General features: G+C 45.9%; 1 protein-coding gene across 13 annotated transcripts in view; it reads left to right on the forward strand.

Moving 5' to 3' along the window:
- Positions 1-15904, forward strand: part of MVB12B (multivesicular body subunit 12B) — a 65666-nt gene that overhangs the window by 7551 nt on the left and 42211 nt on the right. For all 13 annotated transcript variants that reach the window (XM_062641198.1, XM_062641193.1, XM_062641195.1 and 10 more), the window contains 4 exons: positions 4108-4215; positions 6957-7053; positions 9990-10119; positions 10432-10554. In XM_062641198.1, the coding sequence (XP_062497182.1) occupies positions 4108-4215; positions 6957-7053; positions 9990-10119; positions 10432-10554 (458 nt within the window). The remainder of the gene's footprint in view (positions 1-4107; positions 4216-6956; positions 7054-9989; positions 10120-10431; positions 10555-15904) is intronic.

Below are 15904 nucleotides of genomic sequence, written 5' to 3' on the forward strand. Positions count from 1 at the left end.
AATACTGACCTTGTGGAGCCCTATATGGAAATGTTTGGCCTGCAGTCATTCTGCTCACTGTTGTGTGTATCCAGCTCTGACTGTGCTACATCCACCTTGGGTTTCCAGAGTTGCACGGCTTGTGTGGTTGGGAGTGGAATCCAGTTGACTTGAGGTTTTGCTCAACCTTTTCAGCTCTGGATCATTGCATACCCAGTTCAGTGTGAGAAAGAAGAAAATGGATCAGGCTGAAGTAGGGGCACAAGGGAGGGAATTGTGAAAAGGCTGCTTAAAAGACCTGGAAGGTTTTTTGCATTTACTGCATTTTTCTGAGTGCTCATTACCTGTGTGAGCCAGGCTGTGTAATTAGCTGCTTACCCTGATAAAGGAGCATGGGACAATGTGAGAGTTGTGATAACAGAATTGCATTCTGCTTAAACGACTGGGCAGAGAGCGCGCTCACCCCAGATAGCCTGTCTGTGCTTTAATAGGGAGCTCCAGCACTAACGCAGTTTAAGCAAGATAAGAGTCTTCATGTGGCTTAATCCAATTACAGTGGTGTTGTAATAATGCTTGCGAATGTGGGTCACTCTCTCCTGGGGGGTACAGAGAGGAGGCTGCCTTTCTTCTGGTTCTTCTGCCTTCCTCTCTGTTTACAAGGAGCTCTCCTCTGACCTTGGGGCCAGCATTCTCTGCTGCAGGCCGTGGGGAAGTGCCTGCCGTCTGCAGCTGTCTTACCCTAAGCGCAGCTTTCACACACTTCAGCTGTGTATGGCACATCAGCAGTCCAGCTCCAGCCATGGTCAGTATCTTTTTCACTGTAGCTGCTCAGGGTGCCACCCTGATGTAACAGGGTGTCCTGGTGCACAGACCCAAAGGATAGTGGCATGCAGGGCTACTTTTCTTGCCTGGATGTCTGGTAAGGTGGCTCCTCTGTATGAGTCTGGGCTCTGGACCACTGTGTGGTATGCAGGGTTGTCACTTCCCTGTGACCTCTGTGGAACTCAAGTCTGCTATGCCTAAAGGCATGAAGCCCAGTATGCAGAAGTGCCCTTCTCAGTGCAGTAGAGAAAGTCATGCTCTGAGACGTGGGAAACGTGAGGACTTGGGCGGTCTTGGGCTGTGTTTCCTCTTCTATTTCCCTAATGAGACACCAACAGCTAATTGTTACTTCAGGGTGTAAAGCTTTGATGAAGGCAGCTGTGGCAGCTCTATCCTGAAAGTGTACTCCTGAAATCCCTGTTTCTCTTGGGATGTTGTAGGGATCTGATGGCTTTGCGTTTTGCTCCAGTATCCTGCAGCATTCAGTTCTACAGGTGGATTCAGAGTTGCATGGGAAAGTATTTCCTTTTATTAGTGGTGAATTTGAGATCATGTAGTTTCACTAATAGTTTTGAGTTTTGTGATGGTGAAGTATCCAGTTCTCTCTGAGACCGTGATGTTATTTATAGGCTTTGCCCAAATTCCTCTTTGTTCATATCCTTTCTCCAGCAACCAGCCATTGGCACACTCTTTTCCTTCCTTTTTCCCTTGCTTCTCTTTAAAACAAACCAAGCAAAGGCATGGGTGCTTTCAGGCCAGGTGTAAGTTAAATGCCCTGGGGATGTTCCTGTCTGTTTCCCAGGTTCACATGGAGCCCAGGTCCAAGCATCCTGCCCAGCTGGAGGTGGCAGTGTGGCAGAGCCCAGGGGACCAGACCCAGGGGAAGCTTGGCAAACGGTCAGAGATCTTTTCCCTCAGTAGTTTAATTAGAAACCTCCATTGCCGTAGTGTCTGTTTAGAAAACAACTTGTCTTGACTAGCCAGGTATTTTAACAGCTGAAGCACCAAAGACTTGATTTTGCCAAAATGTACAGTGTGTTTGAAGTTAGATTCCTGAAAATCTGCCCAAACTGGCAAGACTGAGTGTATGGGTGGGGAGGAAAGGGAGGAGAGGTGGGAGCCTGGAGTAGGAGAGAGGTGTGGTTCCTGTGCAACCACACTGCTTGCTGCAGGCTGAATGTCAGCTCCATGTGGGGTTTGCTCTGGGGCGAGAGCCTGAGCATGCTGCTCACCCAGGGCGGTGTTGGAGCAGGGATGGTTCTGCACTATTGGTGTTTGTAGCACATGCTTGAGGAGTGGCTTTGTCAGCTCCAAAGAAGGACCTGGGGCACTGGGTCCTGGTGCTGGGTGCCATGTCCTCCATCCCATGTTACTTGTCTCTTAGCCAAGCAGAGCACTTGATGAGCTGGGGCTGCACAGGATAGACAGGTCTGCCTTGGCCTTTCCAGGCCAGCTGCCCTCCTGTGTTGCCCCACTGAGGGCACTCTGCCATTGTGAAGCAGCACTGCTCAGGCAGAGTTCTGCTTCAGGAGGTGGTGGGGATCCTCCTTGCCTGCAGGAGCCCAGCAGATGATGTAAGATGTTTCCTGTTTATATTGCACTGTTTTCTTTCCCCATGAGTTTTCTGACAAGTTAATGCATGCTTATGTTCCCCAGGCTTGGAAGAAGACTTCAGCAGGAAGATGTGCAGGCAGGGTGCTCGGGGTTAATGTCACCTGTGACTTCCATTTCAGCAGAAGCAGAAATGGTTTCTAAAAACAGTTTCTAAACAGGGCTGGAGTCCAAGTGAAGGGTCCCTGCATGCCAACAGTTTTTCCAAGCAGTCTGTTGCCTGAATATGTTTTCACCAGGCCAGACTTAACCATAGGGGAAGGAGATGTGCATGGATTTTGTTATGTTCCTAAAGCAGCACTTTAGGAAACAGTTGAATTCAGGGAATAATAAAGCAGCAAAAAAAAATCCACCAAAATCCTGTTTTCAGATTTTACTATTTAAAAATGATGCCTGTTTCTTTGCAGAAACCTGACTGCAAAAGCTGTGTCTTGCAAGGGCTTGAGCTGAGCAGGGGCTTGTGAAACAGCAGTTGCTGAAATGCGAAGAGCAGCCAATGCACTTTGCTCCCTTTGAACAGACAATAAACAGGCTTTTCTCTCCTGTACTTGGGATAATTGGAGGGTCTTGTCAGCACGCATCTCTTGCTTCCTGTGCCCTGCACAGAGTCTCTCTTCAGCAAAACATGGGTGCAAACAGTGACAACAAATGTCAGCTCTTTGTTATCTGGCTGCTCTGGGGCCAAGGTCTTACTCAATAAGATCAGACTTGGAAGAGCTGCAATGGAATGGTTTGCCCCCATCTGAGAAGCATTAGGCAGAAGTTCAGCTGTGCTTCTGGAGTCTTCTGTTGAGAGCTATCAGTCAGGCGTTAGTCTGGTGGGGTGATCTTATTTCTGTTACCCTTGTGTGTGCTGCTTTGTGTTCTCTCTTATTTGACAACAAACCTTCAGTGGCAGGGGCTCTTACCAGCTTCTGGTGCAGGGTGAGTGCCCAGCTGCTAGTAGAGCAGAGTCCTTTCCCTGGGCATGATGCTGCCTCGTGTTGAATCAGCTCAAAGGTGAAATCTTCTGCCTTTCTCTTCTTGCATGTGCTCATGTGTTGTGGTTTCAGGACACCATGTGATTTGAGGGTCAGACAGATGATCAGACAGACCCATAGTCTGTTTCCTTGGCCCTCCGTGTGTGTGCCACTGATTCAACTGGGCATAGAGATGCATTGGAAAGGGAAGTTTTCAGGGTGCATCCTCACACACAGCACTGCTGTTGAAGTCCACAAGTGACCAGGGCTTTCCCCAGCTGCTGGAAGCAGCCTTTTTGCCTGGAACCAGAATTCCTCTGCCTCTTCTGTGAATATAATACTGAGATTGGGCAGTTTCTGTGCTTTGTCTACATGGATCCTCCTCCCAGCTTGCCCCAATGTGCCCTTGCCTGTAGGGTGGTAATGAGAGCCTCGATATGCTGACTTTCCCAAACTATTGTTTGGAAACTGTAACCAAAGTTGCTCTTTCCTCATTAGAATAGCCTTTGTCAGAGCATCTTTAATCAATGGGCTCCCAAGAGACAGCGTTTTTAGAACTTCTTTTTATACCTCCTCTTGGAAGTTCTTTGCACTGCACCTTGTGAAGAAACTAATGAGATGCTGTGAGAGTTCGGGCTACCGTTAATTAGAAGAGGTCTGAGGAAGAAGTACCGCACATATATTAACTTTATCTTGGCTCACATGTCTCCTCTCCCCCTCTCTCTCTTCTTTCCAGGTTGCACAAACAGCAGATGGCTTGGATGCTGACCTCTGGAAAGATGGCTTATTTAAATCCAAGGTCACACGATACCTGTGCTTCACGAGATCGTTTTCAAAAGAAAATGTAAGTCCGTTTGCTGAGTGTCTGTATGATTTGCATCTGTGCCTGGCATGCTCTTACCCATAAGATAATTCATTTTATGGAGCCAATTATAATTCAGGCAGGCACTTCACTGAGTTTGGGCGAGTCAGGAGGCAAACTGCAGCGGCAGGATATTTGCATTTTGTCTGTTCTTCATGGAAAGAAATTGCTGGCAAAATCTGCAATAAAAGCTGCAGAAAAGGGAACACTTGCATTTCAGAAACCCCCTCACTTTAGTGTTTCCTGTTTTAGCACTGGGTGCTGTGTGCTCATGATGCTGATGGATTTCTAACTCTACCTAGAGAAGCAAATGCTGCAGGGAATGTTGGTGAAGGAAATAGTAGTTTCTGAATCCTGGGGCACCATAGATACTTTCTTGCAGGATTAGCTTCCCCTTCTTTGTTTTTGGTGCTGATTCTTGCAAATTTGCCCATGTTGTACATACAGTGTTCTTGTGATCTTCTAGTGTGGCTGTTAAGCATCTGTTAATTTCTGATTAGTGGTGGTCATCTGCCCACATCTTCTGTAGAGGAGAGGTGACCATGTGCAATGAGGTCCCGATGCCTTCTACAGTGGTTTTGGTTGAGGCTAGTGTGAAAACTTCCCCTTTTGTGGAGGAACTGTTTAATTCCACAATGAATGCACTCCATCTAGTGGGTAGTCCTGCTTTTTGTCGTGTTTTGGATATTCACAGTGACTCAGTTGTCAGGCTATGGAGATACCATTTTGTACCTGTGCTTTCAGTGACAACAGGAACAGAAAAGTGACTGCGACCTCAGAGGTTGATCATTGGTCCTGACAGAAAGGCTGGGGGCTGCCAATTTCCATCATTTGACCTTTATTCCATCCGCTTCCCTGCCTGCCTCTACATTAAAATAAAGCTTCAGAGCTATGGGAAATATCGCTTCCTGGGGTAGATGGACAATAATTGCGCTTCTCATCCTGGAGTACCTGCACTAGCAGGAGTAACAGCCCCAGAATATGCAGGGAGGGCATTAAACAGAAAGGTTAATGGTGATTTGAGTATTTGGTTTGTCTGTGGCTACCTTAAATGTGAGGTTGTCAGAAATCATTATAGGTAGTAGCAACTGCTGGCTACCAGAGAGTGTAAATACCCTCAGTCGGTGCCTGTTGGGCTTTTGGCATGAATCCTCTGCTCGGCACGGTTTGGGAATACATTCCTCATATTGATGAGGAGTGAATTAAAGTGAGTGTATGGGGAAGACTGCCGGTCCCAGCTGCCCCTCAGATACCTGGCTTATAACGGAGACAGTTTGTAGTGTCTTTTTATCAGAACCATCATTCTTAACAGCTTACAGTATTTGACAGATAAGGACATTGCTGGTATTTGAGTGTCATGGTGAGGAGGCCCCGAATGGTGCATCTTGCAAACGGGGAGGCTTTCTGCCCTTTTCTCCTGTGTTTGTGGCAGAGCACTGATGCTGACTCCCAGTGTTGCAGCAACTAACAAACTTAACAGAGGTCATCTCTCCTACCTGTCTGCTGTTGATGGAGGAATGATCAGCTGAAAGTTGCACGTTGATGTAACACAGCCAGACAGTTTGGATAAATAAAACATGAAAGATGAATCGGCAGCGACCACTTCATCTACCATTTGTTGTGCCAGGACCATGGTAACTGATATACTCGGGCTTCACAGCATCCAGCATTGCTGGCTCTGAGATGCCCTGGCCAAAGTGGGATGGATGCATGTGGGTGGCCTTCCTCATGAGGAGTTGACCGTGAAACGCAGAACATCCAAAAAATAAACTCAGACCTGATCTCCCCTTATTTCAGAGGCTGCAAATTTAAATATTTTTTAAAATAGCTCAGCATAATAATCACAGGAGAGGTTTGCCTGAAATACTCTGCCAGATAAAAACTAAAGGAGACTCTTATCGACCAGTAACAGTAAAAAACACTGACATGGTTTGATGGCTTAGGATGAAATTTTAATTGTTCTGTATTGCATTTCTGTTTATAAAGGCTGTGCAGTAACTAAAGTGTGTTTTTTCTCCCATACGTGAATCCAGATTATTGGCAGGAGTGCTGGCTTTAATGAGAACTGCAAAGAAAATCTGGTCTCTAAACAATTGTGGAGGCTGTCATTCTGAATTGTGTTTTGAGCTCTTCAAGCCTTGATTAATAGGACGAGGCATCAGTTCAGAATTCATATGGACTCCAAATGAAGTTCCCTGTTCCAAATGGCCTGCTCTTCTGGAGTGTGCCTGTATTTGGAGCTAGAACCATGTCTGTTCAGTACTAATTAGCTAATGCATGTAATAACTTTGGCTGTGTCTGCTTGAACCATCTTCCCGTAATGCTTTCTGCTGTTACTGTCACAGAAATGTCATGTTGCTATTGTAGGTGTAGAGTGTGTGAGAACTAAGGTGACCTGCTTAGTGGATGAGGTAGCAGAGGTAATACTTTGAACTGCTGTGTTTCCAAAGGGAAGAATTTGGTTGTGCTTCTGAGGATCCAGGAGTATGGCAGTGGATGAGGTGTAAGAATCTATAAATGCTGACAGTTGTCCAGTATCTCCTAGTCAATTGTCACACAGTTCCTGCAGAGGAGACAGTTGCAAGTGTTGGATTGCAGCTTACCATTTTTAAAGGTGGTGGTCAGATGCAATGACAGTGTCTTGGGGTTCAGCAGGTGAGAAAAGCTGCGTTTGAATTTGGTGACATTGTCATAGTTAACTGTTGTTTTTTCTCTCTCCAAAGAGTCATTTAGGCAACGTCTTGGTTGATATGAAGCTCATTGATATCAAGGACACTTTACCGGTGGGCTTCATTCCCATCCAGGAGACCTCTGATACACGTAAGTTGACATCTGTTTTTCAGTCCCATGTTTTGGGAGCAGCCTCTCCACCAGTGCCTGTGTGGGCAGCGGTGTCCCAGGGAGAGGGATGCTCTCAGCATTGCTGTGCTCTGGAGTTACATGTGCGTGTTTGGGGCAGCTCTGGACTGCAGTGGAACAGCCTTCCATTTTCCTGTACTCTTCCAGGTTTCTTAGCACTGCTTCCTGGCTGTTACCAGCACGCTTGCTAGAGCAGGAAGGAGTAATTCATGTTCTCATTTGTGAGTGTGGGCTAGGCCTAGTGGGAGCAGAGCTGCTGTCCTGAGGCATGTTCACAAATGCATACCAAAGGGAAGGGCATGTGCTTGTGGTGCAGGATTCATGCATGACAGCTTTGCATAACTGAAGGAAAACGTCCTTTGAGGTAGTGCTGAGGTAGTACTGAGAGAAGGCACAAATGGAACGTCCAGGGAAAATACCATCCTCATTTCTACAAGACTGAAGTCACTTTGCTGCAACGTTTAAGCCAGCAGCTCCCAAACAGTGTATTCGGATCCTTGTGGCAGCAGCAGCTGGGGCCACGTCTGGTCGCAGCACTCTGCTCTGGAGCAGCATCAGGTATTTTGGGCCTCCAGTGTGGAGGATGGGGATAAGCCCCATGGGAGCTGAGTGTGGAAGGGCTGCAGGACACCATGTGCTGATACAGCTACTGCTCAGGAGCAGTGTTGGTACCAGGCTCGTCAGTAATGAAATCCAGTGTAGTTAAGAGTAGAAAGGAGTTCTTGCTTTGCAGGTTTTCATTCATCTGCATCTATAGTAGATGAGGATGGTTTTTCAGTCACTATCGACCTGGTTCTGATTTGAACCCATGACCTAGAAGTGAAAGGCTCTGCAGCCCATTTCCCATTCTCCTGGCTCATCCCTTTTCCCTGGAGAATTCCTGGGCACATGCAAGTTGGGGAAGAGTCACAGGTTTATCCTGCTCACTCTTGGGAGTGTTAGACACTTACCATGAGCTGCTGTAACTTTTGTGAAAGTCCTGGTGAAAAGGTGGAAGGGGACTTCAGAATTAATTTAAATGCATTAGATGGCAACCCAGACCATCTTCAAAGCAGAGGCCCTGTCTGTATTAATGAAGCAGTGCATATCCCTGTTTCCATTAGCATGAATGAACACATTTCCATTGACTGTTTATAATATGTTTACGTAAAATTAACTCTAGTTAAGCATGTGTAATTAATGAATCCAGCTCCTAAACCAAGTTTGCTACAGACTGCAGACTCTAGCCAAGTGTGAAAGAGACCAAAGACAAAAGCAGTCAGCTCTGTACTTCTGTGAAAGTCAAATGAGAGACACTGATTCTGTTCAGAGTTACATGTTTCTGTGCTCTTGCTCTAAGTGACAGTTGACTCGTAGTAAATACATTAAATACATTACTCTTTACTATGTTCTGAGGAAATTTCCAGGTGTGGAAGTCTTAATCCCTGGGCTCCCAAAATCAGTTTTAGCACTTCAAATAAAAGCCCCAGTTTTTCAGAGCAGGAGAGACTAGACTTTAGGGATTCAGGTATTTAGCATCTCTAAAAAGCAGCATGGGAAGTGAAAAGCTGCATGCACAGATGCTGTATGGTGACACACCTCTCACTGGCTGGACATTTGTTGGTGCTGGTGTGACAGCAGATTTCAGAGGCTGGGACGGATTGCTTTCTCCAAGGTGTGGATTACAAGACAGGAGGAGCCTACAGAGACAGGGCTGCTTGCCATCTGTCGAAGTGAGAGCACATTTTTAAGCTGGAGGATATTTATTCATGTTAACCTGAAGGGTTTTTATTTTGCAGGCACTTGTTTGTAGTTATTGGTTGGTTCCAGGTTTTCATTCAGTGTGTGCACTTTAGATTTTCAGCTTATCCATAGACTTCTGTTGTGTCTTTTAAGTGCCTGCATTCACAAATAGAAACCTCACCTTGCTCACGTTGAGACTCTCGAGGGTGAGATAAAGCAGTGGTTTCCAAGCACCACAGATCTGTCTGTGTGCCAGTGCCACCCATTGTCATGCGACTGACCCGTAGCTGGATGCGGATTGTATCTGTGTGCAGACAGCATGCATATACATGAATTCATTATACAGATAAGCCTTAACTCTGATGGCGTGAGTTTTTCTTGATGGATAACATGGAAACAAGTGAAATTGTTCTGTGATGCTTGGCAGGAAAGGGCCATGCAGCAGATTCATCCACCCTCTGAACACAGGTCAGTGGAGCACAGTTGCTCCATAGGAGGTCCTAGCAATTACTGCTTTGTAAATCTGGTTTATCCCCATGAAAACTCCAGGGCAGAGTATCATTTCAGTGCTTGCTGACTGAGTCAGGAGAGGTCACTGACACGTAGGATGTGTGAGACTTGGGCAGACAGCTTTTACTGCTGGCCACTCTACGTGGTGGTCTGTTTTCCTGCCTGCTGCTCCTCTTTGGTTGGCTGTTTGGAAGCACTTGGCAGAATAAACTGACCGGTTGTGTCAGCAACTTCCAGGTGTGTTCCTAGAGGCAGTGCTTGTGGGAGGAATATTTAGACACGACTATGCAGGCCAGTAAGGCAAACATTACTATGGAAAGAGAAAGTGAATGTGAGAAGTATGTGGAAGTGGAAAAATCACCTGCCGTTTCTGTTCTGCGGTGCTGTGGCATACGTGATGTCTTATCTTCTCTGCAGAGGGTAGTAGGGAGTATTGGTTTATCACAATGCCTAATAACAAATCTCACACAGTGTACAGACTGCTCCTGATAGAAGATTTCTCCAGCCACTGAATGGCACTACACTGTCTGGTTTGCTGACGTATGTCTGTTCTTTGCTCCAGTTCCTGCCATAATTATCTCCCTAATATCTGGAGAGACAATAAATAACATTTATACTCTAATCTTGCATAAAAAAATACCCCATGTCCTGGGTTGTTTTTGCAGAAGAAACAGCTTTCAGGAAGAAGAGGCTGTGCATTAAATTCATCCCTCGAGATTCTACAGAGGCAGCGATCTGTGATATCCGAATCCTGGGTAGATCTAAACAGGCCCCTCCTCAGTACACCTTCATAGGGTACGTATCCCTCACTCCAGGAGATGTCCTAAATTCAGTTGTACCAAGGCTAAGCACCGTGTTTTCCTGTAATTACTAAGTAGTAGTTTGTAAGAGCTGAAGCTTGTTATTAGAAGAGTTTACATAAGTACAAGTGTTACTTGATTTGATGTAGGCATTAACTAACACCTTCCCCCCCACCTCCTTTTTCCCCCTATTAGGCTGGTTCTCACTAAACAAGGTGTTCGTGGAGCATGTCAGTGCTTCATACTTATGCATACTTGTGTGTGTCATTTGCTAGTGGCATTAATGTCTTCTGTGTTGCTTGCACAGGGAGTTGAACAACATGGGCATTTGGTACCGGATGGGCAGAGTTCCACGCAACCATGAGCCTGCGCAGCCTGAAACTCCTCCTTCACAAGCACCATCTTCAACACCCGCTCCTAACCTGCCAAGGTAAGTTCTCTGCTTTCCAGCCCCTTCTACTTGATGCTGCATGATGTATTGTTACTAACCTTGCCTGATGGAATCAAGGTTCCACATCAATATGAATGGTTACATGGTATGATCTGATAATGAGGGAATGTGTCATTGTTTCAAGTATTTGCCCGATGGAAGTTCCTTTGGCTGTCATTGTACAAAGACATACAAGTGAAGGAGTCAGAAGAAAGAAGAAGCCTGCAGAGCAAGGGAAATGGCCGACTGCACCTTTTCTTTGCTTTAAACTGTGTGGAACGTTACAGTTTCCAACAAGTATGTGTGAATCATCCGTAGAGGGTAGCCCAGAGAGTGGCCAAGATGATTTCCCTCCTTGACCGAAGGGAGGGAGAAGCATTCATACAGATTTTAATGTACAGGGAGACAATTCTGCTCATTCTTCAGAATCAGTGCACTCATAGTTTGAAGTACTGGCCCTATTTTGTCTTTTCTTGGACCTGGCTACAGTGCTGCAGACTTGCAGCTGCCACTGAGCATGCAGAGCAGGCTGCTTATCTGACAGGAGCCATGCTTCTGGCCAGATGCTGGCATAGTGTCTGTCCAGGTTGTTTTCCCTGTGTTATAATGTATGTGTGTGTGTGTATAAATGTATGCACTTGTGTGTATACTTGCATATAACAGTAGCTGTGTATTGACAGCTTACTTGCTGAATTTCTCAGGGCAAAATAGAGTGTTGTTAAGCAACAAACCAACCCAGACAGAGGTTAAACTGAGTGCTTTATGCTCCTGGCTTTTGCTATGAAAGCACAGCATCTAGAGTGAGATGGGCTCTTCCTGATGAGGCTCACTCACTGAACTCTGGGGCTGGGTTATTGCCAGGGGGTAGCACATTCTCTATGGTCCCTTTGGGCCTTTGCTTAATTAAGTGAACACGTATTTTTGCACTAAGCATGTGGTATACTGCAGATACATTTACAGTATTACAATAACTGTTAAGAGCTAGAATTACAAAGGAGACTGCAGAGGGAAATTCCCAGGGGATTGGTTTCTATGTAAAAGTCACTGTATCATATAGGTGATACCTCTGTCCTTCAGAGTCTTGATTTACAGGTCATTTCAGAGAGTGATGCTTAAACTGCTCTGAACTGTTCTCAGAAAAGCTGTTGGGTGTCTTTGAAGGCAGGTGTGTACACTTGAGCCTTCACCCATGACCCAGACTTAAATCTGCTGTCTTGTGGTGGCTGTTCAAGCTCTCCAAAGTATTTGGGCATTTCTTTCACTGAGAGTTTTATTCAGTCGCTGCCATGCTGTGGCATGCTGCTAGCTATCCTATACTGTCAGGTGTGCTGCAGGCAGGGATGCTGTCTTGCCTCTGAGAGATGAACAGCCAGCAGTCTTTTGGAGATTTCAGGCTGTCCCACTGGGAGCTGATAACGTTGTTTTGAAGCTCCACTGGACATAAAGCTACATGCTGGCACAGGGCATGCGACATCAGAGAAAAAGATGTCTTGCTTTTTAGAGCACAGATCTTCATTTTCTGTCTGCAAGAAATTCCTGCCTGGGCAGATTTCCACAATAAAGAGAAAAAATTATCATAGCAAGAGAATGTCAATGGAAGTGCTTAATCACTAAGTGTGGAAGGGTCACTTTATGGCTGAGCAGGGAAGGCTGTTGAGCAGTGTCAGAGCTATTGGGAACAGGGCCAAAATTAGAGCTCAGAGCATCGGCGACAGCCTGAAAAGAAGTGTTTACAAGGCTTATATATTTTATAACCTCTTGTTGTACAGTTTATGGTTTACAATGGCTGCAAGGAAATTGGATCAGTTTTGTTTTACTTGCCAAATAAAGCAAATGTCAAAATAGTCAATATAAAATGTATTCTAATTTGGCTGAGTTAAACCAGCCAGTATGCAGTGGAATAATTGAATGTTACATTAATGCCTCCTAGTAAAAACCACCTGTCTGTAGCCAGCTCCACTCTCATGCCCCATGCGTGATTTACAGGTAACTTTTACACCACCAGCCTGATCATTCAAAGCATCTTTCATGTCTGTTTTTTTTTCACTCTGATTATTTATTATCCAATATATTTTTTAAGAAATAGAAATGTATATAAAAATGTATCTTGCAAATATTTCATTATTATGGGGAACACATACGACTTGGAAGCCTTTCCTAATACTTTATCAGCAATGTGGTAAGTTACTCAACATTTAATGTTGGTGGAAGATTGTAGTCACAAGTAACCTCTTATTTTTACGTCACCATAGAGAGATGAGATTATACTAGTAGACAGTTTGTTGTTTTATTCCATGTGGATATATCCTGACAGGAACAGCAGGGAGATATTCTGATGCTGCTGTGAGTGTTAAGAGGAAATCCATGAGCAGTGCTGAATAGGCTGGTCAAATATTTAAGCTGTTCAGTTGCTGTCTGGCATTATAAAATAATTTTAAATCAAGAGGGCATGCTTGGGTGCTTCAGAACAATTGCTAGCATGGGATATAAACTAAACCAGTAAAACACACCAGTGAGCTTCTGCACAGCAAAACCTTCCTAAATGGAAAGACTTTTTACTGTGGGAGATGTTTATTTCTGCTCCAGCTGTGTTTCCTCCTCTGATCCATGATGTAAGTTACTGATGGCAGTGGATGGCAGCACATCACAGTTCTGTCATGTGTCATAGGTTTGACCTCCACAGCTTGCTGCACATCGGCAGTGCTGCTTCCACCGCTTGTGCTGCAGGGTTATGGCTCGCAGTCAGAACTGCACAAGGGGAGGCTTTGTCTGATATCCATGCTGGACTGCATATGTTATTTTTCAGCCATTTCTTCTCCTTGGTGTTTCCTACTGCAGGCATCTGGCTTAATGGTCTCTAATGGCAGCCCTTGCACATTCCAGTGAGGATGGCATGCTGTGCTGTGGAGCACAACCGTGCCATTGCGCAAGGCATCAAGCTGCTTTACTGTCTTTTCTCTCCAAATTCTGCGACAGCTTCTTGGCAGTAATGGCAGCCTGGAGAAATGCACTTCCAGTTTCCCATCCTAGAAGGCTGCTACGAAAGAACTGCTTTTGTTGACTTGAGTCATCAGTGGGAGTTCACTGTAACTTTCCTCAGAATCTCTGCTCTGTGTTCAAGGCTTGCGCTCACCGGTGCTACACAGTGACATCCCTTTGGGGAGCAGGAAGGTAATCCCCCCCACAAAAGAGGTGCTAGTGATGGGTAACTCACCTGACCTTTTGCTTTTGCTTCACACAGCCTGTGGATTGGCTGTCGCCAGTGCACAGGCTGGGGACTTGGAGAAAAATGCATGTTACAAGCATATGAGCAATGTCTTGGGGCTCAGCCCTCCATGCCTCAAGCTCTCTTAGAGTAGGATTTGTGTGTGATGTTCTCTTCCTGAGTCCAGTTCCAGCCTTTGGGAGCAAGTCCCCACTTCTGTGTATGCACACAGAGCCAACCTTGAACTACTTTGCCTTGTGGCTGCCTGTGGGATGGCTCCATCACGGCCATGGTTCTCTATGAGCCCACGTAGCCTGTGTGGTTTTACATCCCTTCCCAAGGTGCTGCAGGAGTCTCCACCACCGTTGCTCAAACAGCCCTCTCACAATTTGTCAGCTGCAAGCAAGATGTCAGTCAGTGCTGCTGAAGTGTGTTTTACAGTGACAGACATAATTGCACTTAACTTTTTGCGTGGATGTTATCAATCTGTGACGGATACTTTGGGAAATGGAGCACTCTGATTGCAGATAATGTGTCACAGGCGTTTAATCTTCCTCGCAGGGAGACTGGGATTCAGTCACAACTTTTACTTGTTGATGTCAGGTTTTGAAAATGTAGATTCGTGCTGACCCTGGGAATTGTTCAGTCATTTACTTTGCAGGGCTGTCATCTGAAAGGTTAATGGCTTACCAGGGAGAGGGAAGATCTTGCTGCAATCCGCCTGCATTCGTATCATGCGCTAGCATGGCTGGGCGCTCAGTGTTCAGGTTCAAAAGGGCAGAACTCCTCCAGGTGCCTTCCTGGGATGCCTGTGGCATGTTTCTGTGGCTGTTCTAGTTGAGACCACAAGGGAGAGGGCAGGACCCTCCTGGGGCAGCTGCAGGTCTCAGTGGGGCTTACAGTGCCTGCTGCCATCCAGGAGGGTCACTCATGCTCTGGACTGACCATAAAGGTGCATGGGTGAGCAAAACAGTGTTGACCCTGAATGCTGCATCTCCAAGCAAGCCTGGTGACCAGGAGAGGTGGCAGAGCTGGTGGAATGGCTGGCCTGGCCAGGAGATTCCAGTAGCATTGGAGATGCTGTTCCCTGGTTGGGAACCCTGAGCGGCTCAGTTGGGTTTCTCACACTAGGTGCTCCTGGCACAGCCAGGCACAAGCCATCATGGGCACTGACTGAGGTGCCCATGAAGAAGAAGAGGCACCAGACCTGAGGACCCAGCGTACATCTTCTTGTGCTTGTAATTCCTCCCTGATCCACATGGCTAATAAGCTGCAGAAGTGCTGCAGCTCAAACCTCTTCATATGTGAGCCTGAGCAGGGCTGGCAGAATCCCTTTCTGCAATCAGTCTGTGCCACCAGGTGCTCAGGCCTTGAAATCCTGATCTGGCAGGAGCATTGCACCAGGGAAGTGCTGCTCTGGTTTTGATAAGCAGGTAACGATTGTCCTACTTAAACCCCTGAAATAAGAGCAGGATGTGTAAATTTTCTTCTTGTGCTCCCAATTACCTTTTAAATAGTTAAACTGCTCCTCCTTAGAAAAGGGAAATACTTTGCTCCTGTTTTCTGTTCCCAGTGGAGCTTAATGTTGAGGAATGTAAGAATTTCCTTTCTAGGCAGGGAAGTCTGATTTTTCAAATTGATTTATTAATGGTGTTTGAACTTGGTCATGTAAGCATGGAAAGTGATCAGTGTGTGGCTTTCTGCTGGAGGCTGATGATGTGCAATAGGTGGCAGCTAATAAAGCAGCACCAAGCCTGCATGGTGGAGACCTGAACTTGGCCTGATGGTGAGCCAGCCTCATTCTGTGAGGCTGGGTTAATTGAAGGGAATTGAATGGGTTAATTGAAGGGAAGTAGCTTCCCTGTTATTTTAAGTAGCAACAATAGTATTTAAAAATAATAACCTTTATTTTTTTTCTTTAAGACATTTAAAATAACTTTTTAAGGAAAGTCTGTAGAGGAAAAGGCTCCAGGGTTTGAATGGTTTTCTGCTCTGGTGTGGAACAAAGCCAAGACTTGGGGAGCTGCTGTGGACTGGAGGCAGACACCACTGGTAGCCGGATGGGCAGGAGGCTGTAACAGAGTGATGGGGTTCTGCCTTAAAGTCCCTCATCAGAACCAAATGCTGCTGGATAGCGAGTATTTT

The sequence above is a fragment of the Pezoporus occidentalis genome, unplaced genomic scaffold (genome assembly GCF_034315485.1).
Source record: "Pezoporus occidentalis ecotype Australia unplaced genomic scaffold, CSIRO_AGI_Poc_V1 ctg68, whole genome shotgun sequence".
Lineage (NCBI taxonomy): Eukaryota > Metazoa > Chordata > Aves > Psittaciformes > Psittacidae > Pezoporus > Pezoporus occidentalis.